This window comes from Salvelinus fontinalis, chromosome 9 (assembly GCF_029448725.1).
Source record: "Salvelinus fontinalis isolate EN_2023a chromosome 9, ASM2944872v1, whole genome shotgun sequence".
In the NCBI taxonomy this organism is placed as follows: Eukaryota; Metazoa; Chordata; class Actinopteri; order Salmoniformes; family Salmonidae; genus Salvelinus; species Salvelinus fontinalis.
Genome location: NC_074673.1, coordinates 10,691,218 through 10,710,823, shown reverse-complemented (window position 1 = coordinate 10,710,823; position 19,606 = coordinate 10,691,218). Strand labels below are relative to the sequence as shown.

The 19,606-nt window shown below is 43.4% G+C and overlaps 1 protein-coding gene across 6 annotated transcripts in view; it reads left to right on the top strand.

The window, feature by feature from the left end:
- The window catches only part of LOC129862040 (SH3 and multiple ankyrin repeat domains protein 2-like), a 203,886-nt gene extending 185,788 nt beyond the window's left edge, over positions 1–18,098 (top strand). Inside the window, exons 20-26 of one of the 6 annotated variants that reach the window (XM_055933360.1) lie at positions 1,295–1,318; positions 3,937–3,996; positions 4,542–4,669; positions 7,040–7,181; positions 7,348–9,778; positions 12,561–13,073; positions 13,248–18,098. In XM_055933360.1, coding sequence (XP_055789335.1) covers positions 1,295–1,318; positions 3,937–3,996; positions 4,542–4,669; positions 7,040–7,181; positions 7,348–9,778; positions 12,561–13,073; positions 13,248–13,284 — 3,335 coding nt within the window. In that variant the 3' untranslated portion in view covers positions 13,285–18,098. Of the gene's footprint in view, positions 1–1,294; positions 1,319–3,936; positions 3,997–4,541; positions 4,670–7,039; positions 7,182–7,347; positions 9,779–12,560; positions 13,078–13,247 lie in introns of those variants that run through there. The other 5 variants (XM_055933362.1, XM_055933361.1, XM_055933363.1 and 2 more) reach the window with 5 other exon arrangements.
- Positions 18,099–19,606: the final 1,508 nt, after the last annotated feature.

Below are 19,606 nucleotides of genomic sequence, written 5' to 3'. Positions count from 1 at the left end.
GGGATTACTGGTCATTCTATGTCTTTGTCTATGGGATTACTGGTCATTCTATGTCTTTGTCTATGGGATTACTGGTCATTCTATGTCTTTGTCTATGGGATTACTGGTCATTCTATGTTTATGGGATTACTGGTCATTCTATGTCTTTGTCTATGGGATTACTGGTCATTCTATGTCTTTGTCTATGGGATTACTGGTCATTCTATGTTCATGGGATTACTGGTCATTCTATGTCTTTGTCTATGGGATTACTGGTCATTCTATGTCTTTGTCTATGGGGTTACTGGTCATTCTATGTTTATGGGATTACTGGTCATTCTATGTCTTTGTCTATGGGGTTACTGGTCATTCTATGTCTTTGTCTATGGGATTACTGGTCATTCTATGTCTTTGTTTATGGGATTACTGGTCATTCTATGTCTTTGTCTATGGGATTACTGGTCATCCTATGTCTGGGATTACTGGTCATTCTATGTCTTTGTCTATGGGATTACTGGTCATTCTATGTTTATGGGATTACTGGTCATTCTATGTCTTTGTCTATGGGATTACTGGTCATTCTATGTCTGGGATTACTGGTCATTCTATGTCTGGGATTACTGGTCATTCTATGTCTGGGATTACTGGTCATTCTATGTCTTTGTCTATGGGATTACTGGTCATTCTATGTTTATGGGATTACTGGTCATTCTATGTCTTTGTCTATGGGATTACTGGTCATTCTATGTTTATGGGATTACTGGTCATTCTATGTCTTTGTCTATGGGATTACTGGTCATTCTATGTTTATGGGATTACTGGTCATTCTATGTCTTTGTCTATGGGATTACTGGTCATTCTATGTCTTTGTCTATGGGATTACTGGTCATTCTATGTCTTTGTCTATGGGATTACTGGTCATTCTATGTCTTTGTCTATGGGATTACTGGTCATTCTATGTTTATGGGATTACTGGTCATTCTATGTTTATGGGATTACTGGTCATTCTATGTTTATGGGATTACTGGTCATTCTATGTCTTTGTCTATGGGATTACTGATCATTCTATATCTTTGTCTATGTGATTACTGGTCATTCTATGTCTTTGTCTATGGGGCAAGTGGCATGTTTGGAAGCTTGTATACAATTGCTTAATGAAAATACAACTGTCAGTAGTGGTTATAATATAATTCAGCTTTAAATGACAATATTACACTGTTTTTGCATAACAGCCTGTGTTGACGGTGAGAGATTATTTTGTTGATTACTTTTGATCATCTGCTATATAAATTCTTTCCTTTTTCTAATTTGTAAGCCACTTTGAGGAAAAAGATGGGTGGTAAGTGTAATCGGCATGCTTTATACAATACATCTACAAAACAACTGCTGTTCTTTTGACTTGATTTACTACATACCTATTTGTTTACGATTGTGTTCAATTAGATTGAATGCTATATACTTGATGATATGTTCTCTCACTCACTAGATCCTTAGCTAGACACTGAGTGGACAAAACATTAAGAACACCTGCTCCTTCCATGACATAGACTGACCAGGTGAAAGCTATGATCCCTTATTGATGTCACTTGTTAAATCCACTTCAATCATTATAGATGAAGGGGAGGAGACAGGTTAAAGAAGTAGTTTCAAGCCTTGAGACAATTGAGACATAGATTGTGTATGTGTGTCATTCAGAGGGTGAATGGGCAAGACAAAAGGTGCAAGTTCCTTTTGAAAGGGCATGGTAGTAGGTGCCAGGTGTACCGATTTGTGTCAAGAAATGCAATGCTACTGGGTTTTTCACGCTCAACAGTTTCCCATGTGTATCAAGAATGGGTCACCACCCAAAGGACAACCAGCCAATTTGACACAAATGTGGGAAGCATTGGAGTCAACATGGGCCAGCAATGCTTTCGACACCTTCTAGAATCCGTGCACCGACGAATTGAGGCTGTTCTGAGGGCAAAAGGGGGGGGGGGGGGGTACACAACTCAATATTAAGAAGGTGTTCCTAATGTTTGGTATACTCAGTGTACTTTACCTGCATGCTCACTGGACTTTAGAGGGCATTTAGTGGGTATGAAGGTGAACTAGTGTTTGTTGTCTAGGGGTTGTAACCTAAACAGGGGTGTTGTAAAAATTAACAGCATATGAAAATGCCCTTCTGAACAAGAACCTTTTTAAACACTAACTTTTCACAGCAAAGCCTACGTACTTCAGTTCAGTGTGAGAGCGCAGTGCTATTCTCATGCATTATTCATGGTTCTGGCCCTCTTTTAGACACAGTTATGCAAGATCAGGAAAAAAAGCAACAGCAGATATCTTGCCTGTTTCCCAAAGTGCACTCTTTTCCCTATATAGTCCACTACTTTTGACCAAAACACTATGGGCTCTGGTCAAAAGTAGTGCACTATAAAGGGAATAGGGTGTCATTTGGGATTAGGATGCATCCCTCTACTTTAACCACAGATTTGTAACCTTCTAAAATGGTTGTAGTGTTTTCTGTCATGATAAAATGATCTGAAACACCTTTATGGGATAATAACTAGAAGACCTAGAGTTAATGCACAACAGTCAGCTGCGTATATCAAAGAGTAGGTAGCTGCCTTCTCAGAATACACTACAGACTTAACTTTAAGGGCACAACACTGTTATACAATGGGCCCATTACAAATAGGCATTTGACTCATACTCATACAGAAACAAGATGTTGCCATGGCAATAATGCTGCATAGAGTACAGTGCATTGTCAACTATAACAGGAGAGCATTCTACCTGCAAAAAAATATTATATACACTTAGAAAAAAGGGTTCCAAAAGGGTTCTTTGGCTGACCCCATAGGAGCACCTTTTCCTCTGAAAAGGGTTCTACATGGAACCCAAAAAGGTTCTACGTGGAACCAAAAAGGGTTCTTCAAAGGGTTCTCCTATGGGTACAGCCAAAGAACCCTTTTAGATTCTAGATAGCACCTTTTTTTCTAAGAGTGTACAGTCCTGCTGCTGCCTAGTCTTAGGCACATTATTCAGCTGTAACGGCCTCGTTCTGTGTTCACTACTTCACACCAGAACACTGGAGATTTGCAGCAATGCTTCTAGAAGTCTAGAATGCATGTTGACACCAGACACTGAGGTGTCTTAAAATGTGTGGCTTCTTCACATCAATCCACCAGGGTTCCTTACTGCCATAAATACTGCTATGTTACTGTATCAGCGGATGTGACAGAGAGACAGCTATAGCTGGGTGGCCAGTGATGGTGAGAATGTTTTTAGACAGCACTGGAATCTTCTCCATCTTAATTATACAGTACACACATGGTCATGTCTGTGAGCTTAGTATGCAGACAGAAGGATCAGAGTATTACTGTATGAAGCTGTTTTGTCAACAGGGGTTTAAATAGAGAACAGTCATGTTTATCATTTGTCATACACTGTGTCTTTCGATAAAGGTTATTAATACACTAATAGCAGACAATGTGCGTCAAACATAAACTGCTCTTGCTTAGCAGGTTAGCCTTTTTCATCATGAATCTTGTTCTGGAGGCAGCTCTGCAGAGTGGTCACTAGCTAGCACAGCCACAAAGTCATAAAATCTCATTTTAAACATAACCCTAACCTTAACCACACTGCTAACGTTAATGCTTAACCCTAACCTTATTTTCATAATTGTTTACAATATAGCCAATTTTAACTTTGCAGCTGGCCTATCTAAAGGGAAATTACTCAGTTCTACCTTCAGGACAAAACTCATGACACTAAATGTCAACCTGCTCTTGTTTAGATTTAATTCAGTAATAATGTATTTCATGAAGACAGTAGGATGTAGCCTATAGCCCTCTCTCCCCAGTTCACAGGTTTTTGACAGCAGTGAGAGAGAAGGGTGTTTTGAATGTATAATCAGAATAACTCTAGATACCGTATGGATGTCCCTATCTGAACTGCCTTTTCTTCCTGTTCTAGATGATCACTCTTCAGATAATGAGCGTCTAAAGAAGAGGATTGTATTCTCAGTCACTCTAAGTAATCGTCCCATGCATGGGAGCGCTCAAAAAGAGAAAAAAAGAAGGAAAAAAACCACTAGCATGTTGGTTGTGCAGTTTCCGCTGAACCATAGCCTGGTCCAGATCAGTTTGTGCCGTCTTACCAACTTCTTGTCACTCATTGTCAATTATTTAAGGGTTGCGTCTTAAATGGCACCCTAACTCATATAGTCCACTACTTTTAAACAGAGCCCTATGGGCCCTGGTCCAAAGTAGTGGACTGGATAGGGAATAGGATGCCATTTAGGTTGCAGACAAGGAGTTAAAAACAGACCAAAACAGCTAAATCATAGAACCAAAAGAAAGTGATAGCTAGCTTGCACGGCTTTGACTTTGACCAATGTCAGTGTGACTATTTCTGTTCCCTTTTCCTTAATGCTCGGTTTGATTTCCCATTCTGCCTGACGGAATGGATTGTCATTGGCTGAGATGATGGCTCATTTTAGCTTGGAGACAGATGTAGAGTGTAGGCTATGGTATCCAACACTCACAGTGGAGCGGTGTCTGTCTGTCTTTGTGTTCCAGATAAAGTGGAAGAGAACATGCCTCCTCAGAAGCCCATGTGGGACAACTCTAACACTGACATAAGGGTCGCAAACACGGTCAAAACACGGCCCAACAGCAGGTGCTTGGCCATGAACCCAGAGATGAACGTAAGTATAACCACTAACCAGGCTTTAGTCTACTACTATCTACACTACTCTGTTGTGAGGTATGCATATGTATTTCATTATTGTGTGTGTAGTTTGCTGATATGTGACACTGGAGCAATACCATAGAGATCTATGCTGTGAGAATACTGATGGGTGCACCATTGCCTGTTGCAATTTACTGCTCCAAGCTGGCTGGAATAGGAAGTACATGATGGACTTCATCTGTTAGGAGGTGTTTATGTTCTGATGGACAGCATCTGTTAGGTATTCATGGTTCTGATGGACAGCATCTGTTAGGAAGTGTTTATGTTCCTGATGGACAGCATCTGTTAGGTATTCATGGTTCTGATGGACTTCATCTGTTAGGAGGTGTTTATGTTCTGATGGACAGCATCTGTTAGGTATTCATGGTTCTGATGGACCTCATCTGTTAGGTATTCATGGTTCTGATGGACTTCATCTGTTAGGTATTCATGGTTCTGATGGACTTCATCTGTTAGGTATTCATGGTTCTGATGGACTTCATCTGTTAGGTATTCATGGTTCTGATGGACTTCATCTGTTAGGTATTCATGGTTCTGATGGACTTCATCTGTTAGGTATTCATGGTTCTGATGGACTTCATCTGTTAGGTATTCATGGTTCTGATGGACTTCATCTGTTAGGTATTCATGGTTCTGATGGACCTCATCTGTTAGGTATTCATGGTTCTGATGGACTTCATCTGTTAGGTATTCATGGTTCTGATGGACTTCATCTGTTAGGTATTCATGGTTCTGATGGACCTCATCTGTTAGGAGGTGTTTATGTTCTGACCTGCTTCTCAACTAGTATTTAGGTTTAAACAGCTTCATGTTCTTTCTTTTCCATTAGATCTTTCACAAGTTGACCTGCAGCAGAGGACAGATAAATGTGTTAGGTTAATAACCTCCTACACTCGTGGGAATTGCCTAATATGGATAGGGCTAAATTGAAATGTTTCTTACGGAATAAATATTTAAAGTGTATGCGTAACCAAGGTAGCAATTAAAAGGGAACAGTTTGGAGATTATGGGAAAATGATTAGTCCAAAGTTGAGGACACAACAGTTCACCTGACACAAGACTGAATCCAAACATTACACTGTTGATTTTATATGCATTTTACATTTACTGTACTTTTCGCCGCATTTGTTGATAAAAAAATTAAGAAAATCTGGATACATTCAGTAACATGATAATAATATTCTTGGACAATTTGGGGTACAGTAGGTGCAACATAACAGTGAGAGGTCTAACTGGTGTTTCCAAGTGGCCACACACCTCTCCAAAGTGTGCACAGTTCATAATGCATTTCAATGTATTTTTATGACTCCTAGCTATGTCATTAAGGAACTAGAGCAAGCACACTTGTAGTTGTTTTGTTTTGAATAAAGCCCTGCATCCCCGCCTTTAAACAATGAATGTTGTTTACTCAAGCCATAAACGCTCCATTATAAATTCAAAATCTGGGTCAGGTAAGCATCATTTTTAATCTTGCTCTTTTGCCAACATGACGAGCTAAATTAGAAAGTACAGCGTTAGGTTTTCACAAGGCAATTCAGGGAAGCAGGTCATCATTTTGGTGAGCATAGAATGGAGTCATGAGTGCACTCAGGTGTGCATAGAATGGAGTCATGAGTGCATTCAGGTGTGTATAGAATGGAGTCATGAGTGCATTCAGGTGTGTATAGAATGGAGTCATGAGTGCACTCAGGTGTGTATAGAATGGAGTCATGAGTGCATTCAGGTGTGCATAGAATGGAGTCATGAGTGCACTCAGGTGTGTATAGAATGGAGTCATGAGTGCATTCAGGTGTGCATAGAATGGAGTCATGAGTGCACTCAGGTGTGCATAGAATGGAGTCATGAGTGCACTCAGGTGTGCATAGAATGGAGTCATGAGTGCATTCAGGTGTGCATAGAATGGAGTCATGAGTGCATTCAGGTGTGTATAGAATGGAGTCATGAGTGCACTCAGGTGTGTATAGAATGGAGTCATGAGTGCACTCAGGTGTGTGGTCCACTGCAAATGTTCTTCACAATACAACAAACAGTCTCATTGTGTTCAGAACAACCCAGGGTATAACGGCAGGTCATCTTGTAACTGTACATCTAACATAGTCATCATAAACATTGACACTTTATATTACATCAGTTTTATGATATGGAAATGTGAATACAATTTGATTTGATTTGAAATCTGCCATTTTCAACCCGTATATGGGTACGAGTGTAAAGGGCTATGAAATAAAATGAAAGGAAATGTACATCAACAATCATTCTAACTGATCTATAAACTGACAGACTGTTTCCCATGCAGGCTCAGTCTCTTCTCCTCTCTTTGTTACAGTCCATGTGTGAGAGCCAGGATGTGTCGATGCAGACCCAGACCCAGCCCAGAGAGCCAGGCAGCCCCAGAGGTCGAGGCCCCTTCCTGGGGGTGCCAAACAGACAGGGGACCATGAGACGACAAAAGTCCATAGGAACATCTGGTAACTACATATCAACATGTTTCTGTCCATGCAAATATTTAACCTGCATACATACTGTACATATCTGTATTCAATGACCTTTTTTCCCGCACACACACCCTTGAAGGTTTCAATTCTATAATTGCCGTTAATGGAAAGTAATAGTCAATGTATGTTTCTTTTTCAGGAATAACAGAAGAGGACACCCCTCAGTTCCTGACCCCTCCCATGTTGAAATTCACCAGGAGCCTATCAATGCCGGACACATCAGAGGACATCCCACCCCCGCCCGCTATCTCCCCTCCATCTCCTCCTTACAACAACGACCCCAACCCCCAGGGCAGAGGCTACGGCACTATCAGACACACTGTTCCCAAAGGCACCGCCCCTGAGCGAGGTGGGGACCCCAACACGGGCGGCAGGGACGGATGGAGGGAACAGGGGGGTATGTACTGCACAGAGCCCCAGTCGGAACAGTATCAGTCTGAAGACCACCACCACCACCAGGGTAGCCAGAGTCCAGGCCAAGGCCTCACAGCCCAACAGAGCTTCCTGAACCGCAGGGCCCAGATCCCAGAGAACCCATACTCAGACCTGGGGAAAATGGGCAACCTGGGCCTGTTTGCCCCCAACAAACCTCAGAGGAGGAAGGGCATGCTGATGAAGCAGAACAAGATTGAGGACAGCCCAGAGAAGACCTGCACCATCAAAATCCCAACCATCATCATCAAGGAACCCTCTACATCTAGCAGTGGGAAGAGCAGCCAGGGCAGCAGCATGGAGATAGAGACCGGATCCCATGACCACTCAGGACAACTCTGTCCGGACGACGGACACAACCCCAGCAGTCCCTTTGCCACAGCCATGGCAGGCGCAGTGCGAGAACGTGAGATGAGGATGGTGGATTCTCACCAGAACTCCCCATCCTACAGGTTCACCGACCAGGGTGAAGAAGACTCGCCTCCCGCGCCTGCGCCTCGCCTCCGCCACTCCAAGTCCATCGACGAGGGAATGTTCAGTAGTGACGAGCGCCTGCGTCGCCTCATGGCCCCACCTGCCTCACTACTCAGCATCCCCAGAAGAGGGGGTAACGTAGCGGTCTTCAACACTCCGGAGCCCACTGTTGTGAGAGAGCCGCTCCACACGCGCACTGGCCACCACAGCCCGGTCAGTCTGCCCACCAAGACCTATACCTCCAGTAGTGGGCGCTACGTCCACCCAGTCACAGGGAAGCCTCTGGACCCCAACTCCCCTCTGGCCCTGGCTCTGGCTGCACGGGACCGGGCCATGAGAGAGCAGTCCCAGCCACTCCCGCTGAAGACCGAACCGCCTAAACCTGACCTGAACAAGCCTCTGTTCATCGACACCAAGCTAAGGACCGGCATGGGCACAAATTTCTCCTCGACCGCCACCATGGGTCGACCGGGCAGGGCGGGGCTTCGAAGGCAGATGACAGAGGCAAAGTACGAGACAGAGTCCAAATACGACCACCCGTTGGCCAAAGACAAGGACAAGAGTCTATCCCGTCCTCAGAGAGAAGAGGAGAAGAAGAACATGTTGATAGACATTGGTGACACGTCTCAGCAGAAGTCAGCTGGGTTGCTGATGGTCCACACCACTGACGAGAACAACCTGTCTGTGGGGGAGAGGGACGGGGCGGTCAGTCCAGACAGCACCCCCAGTGAGCTCCGGGACCCCAACCAACCTAACACCCCCAAAATGGCCTCCCCTAATCCCCACAACCCCCACTCTATGGGCCCTGGACCCAGAGGTAGTAAGACCATGATCACCGTCACCTCAGTAGACGAGCCGGTCAAACTACCCTTCAGTATCCCCCCTCCACCCTGTGTTCCCTCCGTGGACATCGACGATGAGTTCTTTGCTGACCCACTGCCACCGCCGCTCGAGTTCGCCAACAGCTTCGACATCCCAGAGGACCAAAAGGGGGCGATCGCTGAGCTCCTGAAACAGCAACGAAATGCTGGCAGGGCACCATCATCTCTAGCCCCCTTCTATCCCTATCACGGTAACACCCCAGGCCACCCTGACCAGACCATGATCAAACGGCCTGCGGTGCTCACCAACTGTACGCCCCCCTGCTTCCCCCACGCCCTCTTGGAGAGCTACGATCCTATCAGTGACTCGGGCATTGATGTGGAGCCGGACAGCCGCAGTATTGGAGATCCCCAGCTGGAGACTACAAGCACTATGTCCACCGTATCCAGTATCTCCACGCTGTCGTCCGAGGGTGGCGAGGTGCTGGACAACACATGTACAGTCTATGCAGACAGACAGGCCTTTCTGGTGGACCGGACTTCAAAGTCAAGAACCAGGCAACCTGCAGCAAACAAGAGCAACGCACTTTACAAGGACCCTGCCTTGATGGATAGAGAGGAGAACATAAGAACTTTCGCCGCACCTTCCTCCATCCCACCGCCTCCCCCCGGGGCCAGGGTCTCCTCAGAGCCCCCCAGAACACCAACTCAAAGAACCTCCAAGCTATGGGGAGACCCTCCAGGTTCTAACCCCCAGGACATGCAGAACAAGGACAGGACACCAAAGCCAGGAGAGGGGATAGACTCTTCTTCCTCAGGATGTAGGACTGTTTTTGGATCCAGGTAGGCTACTCTGTGTGTGTGTGTGTTCTGCCGGAGAGCAGAAGGAGTTGCCTAGCAACCTAATAATGAGAGCAGCAGCCTTGAGGAGTAGATGAGCAACAACGTCATGCCAGTCTGATTATCATAGAGACCAAACCGCCACAGTGCTTTCCTCCGAAAGAAGGGGTGAGCGGTGTGTCACTGTGTGTCGCTAGCAGCACGGTTCAAAATAGCACAGAGGCTGTGTGCCAAATGGCACCCTATTCTCTACTTAGTGCACCAGGGCCCATAGGGGAATGGGGAATAGTGTGCCATTTGAGATGCATCCACAGTTTGTTTTAACAGGGGTGGATGATGTGTGTGTAACCTGTCTCTCAATCGTCTGTCATTTCAACAAACCCAGAGTTGGTCAAGTACCAATGGGCCTCTCTTGTCAGTTAACCCTCCTCTTCATTCCTCTACCAGTCACCGCAAATCACTAGAAGTAGATTGTCATCGTAGACTAGATATGAATGTGTGTGTATACATTGAGGCTCCAACAGATGTAGGCTATGGAGTGGTGTATGTGTGGGATGTATGATTGTAGGCTGTTATTGTGTACTTGGGTTTTGCAGATATGAATGCATATTTGTGTGTATTTAGAACAGTTTTGTGTACGCAGGTCACTGTCTGTACGTTTGTTTATCGCTGCGCGTACGGTATGTCTATTTGTGTAACTGGCATATATCTTGTTTGTACAGCAGGCTACGTAAGCCGGCATGGCATTTCTTACAGACACTGTGCGTTCCACCCTACAGCAGTCCTCTGGGATAGCAACAAACTCATTTATTATGGAAAGCTGTGGTTATTTACAGAGCAGACCAGATGAGGCTAACTCTAAAAGTCATGGCTGTACCACCAAAGCTCTGCTACCAGTGTGGTTCATGCTGAATATACTGCAGAGCACAGAACAAGCCTGATCAGAACTAGATATTAGGTTAACCTGATTCAACCTGATACATAAATAATTGAATAGAGATCTTCTGACACTTTCAAATAAAAAGAATGTTACTTTCTATGGGAAGGAAAACACTGTTAGTTTCTATGGGAAGGAAAACACTGTTAGGACACGGACACACAGGGACACATGCACGGACACACACACATAAACACACACGGACAAACACACACACACACACAGGTACACAGGTACACACAAACATAAACGGACACACACACACACGGACCTACACACTCATGGACACACACACACACACGCACACACACACACACACACACAGGTACACACACACACGCACAAACACGGAAACCTCCTTCCAGTCTGCAGTTTTGAAGGAGTTGGTGTTGTTTAGGGAAAGGTCAGGTCAGTGTATTAACCCTCCAGTAGGTCAGTCAGGTCAGTGTATTAATCCTCCAGTAGGTCTGTCAGGTCAGTGTATTAATCCTCCAGTAGGTCAGTCAGGTCAGTGTATTAATCCTCCAGTAGGTCAGTCAGGTCAGTGTATTAATCCTCCAGTAGGTCAGTCAGGTCAGTGTATTAATCCTCCAGTAGGTCAGTCAGGTCAGTGTATTAATCCTCCAGTAGGTCAGTCAGGTCAGTGTATTAATCCTCCAGTAGGTCAGTCAGGTCAGTGTATTAATCCTCCAGTAGGTCAGTCAGGTCAGTGTATTAATCCTCCAGTAGGTCTGTCAGGTCTGTGTATTAACCCTCCAGTAGGTCAGTCAGGTCAGTGTATTAACCCTCCAGTAGGTCTGTCAGGTCAGTGTATTAACCCTCCAGTAGGTCTGTCAGGTCAGTGTATTAATCCTCCAGTAGGTCAGTCAGGTCAGTGTATTAATCCTCCAGTAGGTCAGTCAGGTCAGTGTATTAATCCTCCAGTAGGTCAGTCAGGTCAGTGTATTAATCCTCCAGTAGGTCTGTCAGGTCTGTGTATTAACCCTCCAGTAGGTCAGTCAGGTCAGTGTATTAACCCTCCAGTAGGTCAGTCAGGTCAGTGTATTAATCCTCCAGTAGGTCAGTCAGGTCAGTGTATTAATCCTCCAGTAGGTCAGTCAGGTCAGTGTATTAACCCTCCAGTAGGTCTGTCAGGTCAGTGTATTAACCCTCCAGTAGGTCAGTCAGGTCAGTGTATTAACCCTCCAGTAGGTCAGTCAGGTCAGTGTATTAACCCTCCAGTAGGTCAGTCAGGTCAGTGTATTAATCCTCCAGTAGGTCTGTCAGGTCAGTGTATTAACCCTCCAGTAGGTCAGTCAGGTCAGTGTATTAATCCTCCAGTAGGTCTGTCAGGTCAGTGTATTAATCCTCCAGTAGGTCAGTCAGGTCAGTGTATTAATCCTCCAGTAGGTCTGTCAGGTCTGTGTATTTATCCTCCAGTAGGTCTGTCAGGTCAGTGTATTAACCCTCCAGTAGGTCAGTCAGGTCTGTGTATTTATCCTCCAGTAGGTCTGTCAGGTCAGGTGGACTACTTCTTCTTTTCCTCACAGGAGGAGAGACATCAAAGTGTCCGTCTCTTACTGGCCCAGTTAGAACAGTCATAGGATTAGTTGATGAGTCTATACTGCATCCAGGTGTAGTTGTGGAATGTTTCAGTTTGTTTGTCATGCTAACTCAGGGTCTCTGTTTAATGTTTTAGCTCATTATTTTCTGATAAGCAACACCTCTTTCTCTCTTGTCCTCTAACCTAGTGTGTTCTCTACTCTCTCTCTCTCGCTCTCTCTTTTTCTTTCTCTCTCTAACTCTACTCTTGCTCTCTCTGTCTCTCTCTCTCGTCATCAACCCTAATGTGTTCTGTACTTTCTGTAGGGGTCCGGACAGTGGGTCCCTCTCCTCAGGTACCACAGTCTCTTTTGCTGCCCAGCTCCCCCCGATCGTGCCTGCCCCATCTCCAAACCGACAGACAGAGAGCCCCTCCCACCACAGAGCCCCCAGCCCCATCCTCTCTCCCCCAGACTCAGGCCTCGGCTGTGCCTCCTCTCTCCCTGCCACCTCTCCCACCCTATCAGACGTGTTCGGCCTGCCCACCCCCCCTCTCAGCCTGGGCACGGGGAGCAGCCGCTCGCCCTCCCCCCTCACCCTCATCCAGGCCGTCTCCAACAAGCCTTTTGCCACCAAGCCGGTTCCGATGTGGAGCAAGCACGACGTGGCCGACTGGCTGGAGAGCCTAAACCTGGCTGAGCACAGAGACACCTTCATGGACAACGACATCGAGGGCAGCCACCTGCCCAGCCTGCAGAAGGACGACCTCATAGACCTCGGGGTGACCAGGGTCGGACATCGGATGAACATAGAGAGAGCTTTGAAACTTCTGATGGACAGGTGAGAAGTGAGGAGGGTGATGAGGTCTCTGAGTCTCCAACACTACAACTTCACAACAGGCTTCTAAGTTAATTATCAATTATGTCCATAACAATCATTTTTATTTATGTTGACTTATTTAAACTATACTTACTGTATAATTGTTATGATGATGCTTGTTTTGTTGAAATTTAGGAATATCCTCATGTATCCTGAAGAAATTGCAACTTGAAACAGCACTGCAGTTTCCTGAATAAGCAAGAAGGTCCCCCAGAGTGGGATAGAGTGGTCCCAGGTGAGGCAGAGCTGCTCTGTCAGTAGGAAGGAAGGAAGTAGATACGCGGGATGTGGCTGTGATATGGAACATACTACACTATCAAACACAACAGCAGCTTAATCGCTATGGGATTTACGGACTTCTGAAATCAACCTCATTTAAATGCATAACCAGAACCAGCTTCGTAGGGGTTTCATTTTCTACTGTTTCTCATTTAGAAATTATGCGGTGAATATCTTTTTAGGAGAAAGGGGAAAACATTTACAGTATGTATGTGTACTTCTGCCTGTGAAATTAAGCTTTCTCTCTCGCCCTTTTCACTGGGTTGTAGGTTGATTTGAGAGACCGTACAGTGTATTCTCAGACACAGACATTTATACCACAGAAAGGAAATCAAAGATTAAAATAATTTCTAAATTGGTACAGTAGCAAAGTTGTTGCCCTTCAACCTTATTTCAATAGCTGTTTTACTACTGGTCATGTTTACTTGAGGGTTTTAAACACAGTATTGAAAATGTTAATTAAATTGTTCATAAATCATTATACTGTCTTCCACAGGAAGCTGAACTGTGTGGCAACAGCTCCCCTTACTGTAGTCTCCTGAACATGACAGGGCAGAGTGCTTGGCACTGGCAGTCAGGGCTTTCCAATCGTTATCATCAACCGTCATCCTTTCTTTCACAGTCTTCTATGTCCTCTGAGAGGAATAATACATACATTATCACATTAGGTTATTACTGTATACCCTGAACTGATGTTTAGGACTTTAGGATTGAAGACACTATCAGGAATGAATGACTCAGAGTTACAGGGTTGGGGTCAATTCCATTTCAATTAAAGGTAGGGTCAGCGATATGACGTGGATGCACAAAGTAAACAGCATAGTGGGTCAATTTTATGCGACATCTTAGAGTTAGATTGCGACACTCAGCTTCTCTGCTGTTTTGGTCCTGTGGCTACCACGTTGTAAGTGCATGAATCGAACCAGAGCATTTACATTTACATTTAAGTCATTTAGCAGACGCTCTTATCCAGAGCGACTTACAAATTGGTGCATTCACCTTATGACACATGCACAGATACTGTGTGAGAGCGAAGTCTTGCATCTTGCTCATCGCAATTTCTAATTCTACAATTTTTGCAACGAGAAGCATTGTGTAAAATTGGTAATGCAATTAAAGTTTACTTCCTGAATTGAAAAGGAATTTACCCCAACACTGCAAAGTAAGAATGTTTTTGAAGACAGATATCAGAGAAGTGTATGCACTATGGGAAAAAGTAGGTGAACAAACACTAAACCTGGCATCGGAAGGAGCAGAGTTCAACTTGTTTGGCAAGCAAAGAGAGACGCAGATACCACTAGGAATCAATTTGGTAGGAATGTTTACCTTTTGTGTATGATAATTTAAGTATTAGAGATGTATTTAATCTATGATGGTGTTTTGATGTGTTTTGTTAATGAGAAAGACATTTGTATGCATCCACAGAGCTCAAAACCCACTGGCCACATACATACGTTGAATCAACGTTGTTTCCACGTCATTTCAACCCCAAAAGCTAAGTGATGACGTTGAATCAACGTAGAAAAGTGATTTGAATTGAACAAAAAGTAATCAACGTAAAGGAATTTAGTATTTTTAACTTTTAACCTAAATCCAATGACATCATGACATTTTTGGTTGATTTCACATTAAATTCATGTTAGTCGACAACTCAACCAAATGTAAATCAAAGCTTTACATTTGGTTGAGTTGAGCATCATTTCCCTCCATGTTTTCAAGACAGGGTCTCTTCATACTATCACCAGTAAGTCCAAAAAGGCAGAGATTCACTCATCATAACGTGAATGAGTTTAAAATGTAGTTTATACACTTTCCACTGAGTTTGTCTGAAACGGGCTGAAGTTGTATTTTCCACTGAGTTTGTCTGAAACGGGCTGAACTTGTATTTTCCACTCAGTTTGCGTTGGGTTTATATTCCGGACCAGTTTAACAGTTTAAACTTCTTGGTATTTGAATTTCCCGAGTAAATAAATGTGGGTGCTAGCTAAAATCCCAATGACAGTATTTATGGAAGGTTATTTTGGATCTACATGTGCATGGGATCTATTGGTTTGAGAGGGGATAAACTGACAACGATATGTCTGATGACTGATATGCATGACATCACAGCATTAAAGTTCTAGTCCGTAGAAGTAGTCCACAGAAACCGTAGAAATAGAATGAATTATATTTCTATGGTAATGACTCCGACCATCTTTGACAGTACTCTCTGTCGACTTGAGGGCACACTTTGAGATGAGATCTTATGTTAAGAACCACAGGAACAAGAAGGAACACAGTATTTTTGATGATGTAGAGATATTTATCATGAGGGTATATTCCTATCTGTGTTGTCGCCATATCAACCCTGAGGTGTGGTTAGGTTTTCCGAAAAGCAGCGAAATATGGTTAAGAAGCAATATAATATACATTCTGTTTCAAGTAGATGTTATTTTTATTTTCCAGGTTAATAATTATACATGTAACAGGATTAAGTCTCTATTTTTAAAATTGATATAAATAATTGTGTTATCATCCATATTCCTATAGAGCATATTTCAAATCTTTTAGCAATTGATAGTCACATGTTTTGACTAAGCCTCTGTAATTATTTAATTATTAATTATTAAAAGCTGATATAAATTGATATTTGCATAGTTTGTGCATCATGTATGTATACTATGAAGATACTCAGGCTGTACCTGTCTTCACTATTTGCTATAGGAAATGTTACTTGACCATGAGAAAAACACACCACTGAATGGGACTGCTGATGTACAGTTGATGGCTGCACATTGCACTGAGGCCAAGCACAGACCTATTACAGTGAAGCTGACTAGACCTATTACAGTGAAGCTGACTAGACCTATTACAGTGAAGCTGACTAGACATAGTAGTGGAGCTGACTAGACATAGTAGTGAAGCTGACTAGACATAGTAGTGAAGCTGACTAGACCTATTACAGTGAAGCTGACTAGACATAGTAGTGGAGCTGACTAGACATAGTAGTGAAGCTGACTAGACATAGTAGTGGAGCTGACTAGACATAGTAGTGAAGCTGACTAGACATAGTAGTGGAGCTGACTAGACATAGTAGTGGAGCTGACTAGACATAGTAGTGAAGCTGACTAGACATAGTAGTGGAGCTGACTAGACATAGTAGTGGAGCTGACTAGACATAGTAGTGGAGCTGACTAGACATAGTAGTGGAGCTGACTAGACCTATTACAGTGAAGCTGACTAGACATAGTAGTGGAGCTGACTAGACATAGTAGTGGAGCTGACTAGACATAGTAGTGAAGCTGACTAGACATAGTAGTGAAGCTGACTAGACATAGTAGTGGAGCTGACTAGACATAGTAGTGGAGCTGACTAGACATAGTAGTGAAGCTGACTAGACATAGTAGTGAAGCTGACTAGACATAGTAGTGGAGCTGACTAGACATAGTAGTGGAGCTGACTAGACATAGTAGTGAAGCTGACTAGACATAGTAGTGAAGCTGACTAGACATAGTAGTGGAGCTGACTAGACATAGTAGTGAAGCTGACTAGACATAGTAGTGAAGCTGACTAGACATAGTAGTGAAGCTGACTAGACATAGTAGTGGAGCTGACTAGACATAGTAGTGAAGCTGACTAGACATAGTAGTGGAGCTGACTAGACATAGTAGTGAAGCTGACTAGACATATATAGTGAAGCTGATTAGACATATATAGTGAAGCTGACTAGACATATATAGTGAAGCTGATTAGACATATATAGTGAAGCTGATTAGACATATATAGTGAAGCTGATTAGACATATATAGTGAAGCTGATTAGACATATATAGTGAAGCTGACTAGACATATATAGTGAAGCTGACTAGACATATATAGTGAAGCTGACTAGACATATATAGTGAAGCTGACTAGACTTAGTAGTGAAGCTGACTAGACATATATAGTGAAGCTGACTAGACACATATAGTGAAGCTGACTAGACATATATAGTGAAGCTGACTAGACATAGTAGTGAAGCTGACTAGATATATAGTGAAGCTGACTAGACATAGTAGTGAAGCTGACTAGACCTAGTAGTGAAGCTGACTAGACCTATCTAGTGAAGCTGACTAGACCTATCTAGTGAAGCTGACTGGACCTATCTAGTGAAGCTGACTGGACCTATTATAGTGAAGCTGACTGGACCTATTATAGTGAAGCTGACTGGACCTATTTAAGTGAAGCTGACTGGACCTATTATAGTGAAGCTGACTGGACCTATTATAGTGAAGCTGACTGGACCTATTATAGGGAAGCTGACTGGACCTATTATAGTGAAGCTGACTGGACCTATTATAGTGAAGCTGACTGGACCTATTATAGTGAAGCTGACTGGACCTATTATAGTGAAGCTGACTGGATCTATTATAGTGAAGCTGACTGGATCTATTATAGTGAAGCTGACTGGATCTATTATAGTGAAGCTGACTGGATCTATTATAGTGAAGCTGACTGGATCTATTATAGTGAAGCTGACTGGACCTATTATAGTGAAGCTGACTGGACCTATTATAGTGAAGCTGACCGGACCTATTGTAGTGAAGCTGACTGGACCTATTATACTGAAGCTGACTGGACCTATTATAGTGAAGCTGACTGGACCTATTATAGTGAAGCTGACTGGACCTATTATAGTGAAGCTGACTGGACCTATTATAGTGAAGCTGACTGGACCTATTATAGTAAAGCTGACTGGACCTATTATAGTAAAGCTGACTGGACCTATTATAGTGAAGCTGACTGGACCTATTATAGTGAAGCTGACTGGACCTATTATAGTGAAGCTGACTGGACCTATTATAGTGAAGCTGACTGGACCTATTATAGTGAAGCTGACCGGATCTATTATAGTGAAGCTGACCGGACCTATTATAGTGAAGCTGACTGGACCTATTATAGTGAAGCTGACCGGACCTATTATAGTGAAGCTGACCGGACCTATTATAGTGAAGCTGACTGGACCTATTATAGTGAAGCTGACTGGACCTATTATACTGAAGCTGACTGGACCTATTATACTGAAGCTGACTGGACCTATTATACTGAAGCTGACTGGACCTATTATACTGAAGCTGACTGGACCTATTATAGTGAAGCTGACTGGACCTATTATAGTGAAGCTGACCGGACCTATTATAGTGAAGCTGACTGGACCTATTATAGTGAAGCTGACTGGACCTATTATAGTGAAGCTGACTGGACCTATTATAGTGAAGCTGACTGGACCTATTATAGTAAAGCTGACTGGACCTATTATAGTGAAGCTGACTGGACCTATTATAGTGAAGCTGACTGGACCTATTATAGTGAAGCTGACTGGACCTATTATAGTGAAGCTGACTGGATCTATTATAGTGAAGCTGACCGGACCTATTATAGTGAAGCTGACTGGACCTATTATAGTGAAGCTGACCGGACCTATTATAGTGAAGCTGACCGGACCTATTATAGTGAAGCTGACTGGACCTATTATAGTGAAGCTGACTGGACCTATTATACTGAAGCTGACTGGACCTATTATACTGAAGCTGACTGGACCTATTATACTGAAGCTGACTGGACCTATTATAGTGAAGCTGACTGGACCTATTATAGTGAAGCTGACCGGACCTATTATAGTGAAGCTGACTGGACCTATTATAGTGAAGCTGACTGGACCTATTATAGTGAAGCTGACTGGACCTATTATAGTGAAGCTGACTGGACCTATTATAGTGAAGCTGACCGGACCTATTATAGTGAAGCTGACCGGACCTATTATACTAAGGCATCTGAAGTGCAGAGAGTTTGAAGTAAAGTTAATTCATCAGCAGATTGGGCTGTACTACTGTACCGTGGCCCCTAATGGGTAAAGTTTTAAAAGTTACTTTGCCCCGTAGGGTTCCAATCGAACATAGCCTACAAATCCTGGATGAATAAAACACTATTTCATGTTTCAGTGTGAAACAATAGTGAACTGTAGTATGATGCGGTCTGGAATCTCAGGCTACATGGGACATGCTAAGATGCAGTAAATTCCAGTTAACAGGTGTCAGATCCAAAATGTATGTCCTCTTGTTTTATTCTTCACAGATAAAGAATCAAAATCCTTTTTTTTGTCAACTTCCTTTTCATGCTTTCTATGTTGCTGTAATTTTGTGCTACGAATCATTTAATTTTACTTTTAGATTAAAATATTATTATTGAGATCACAGG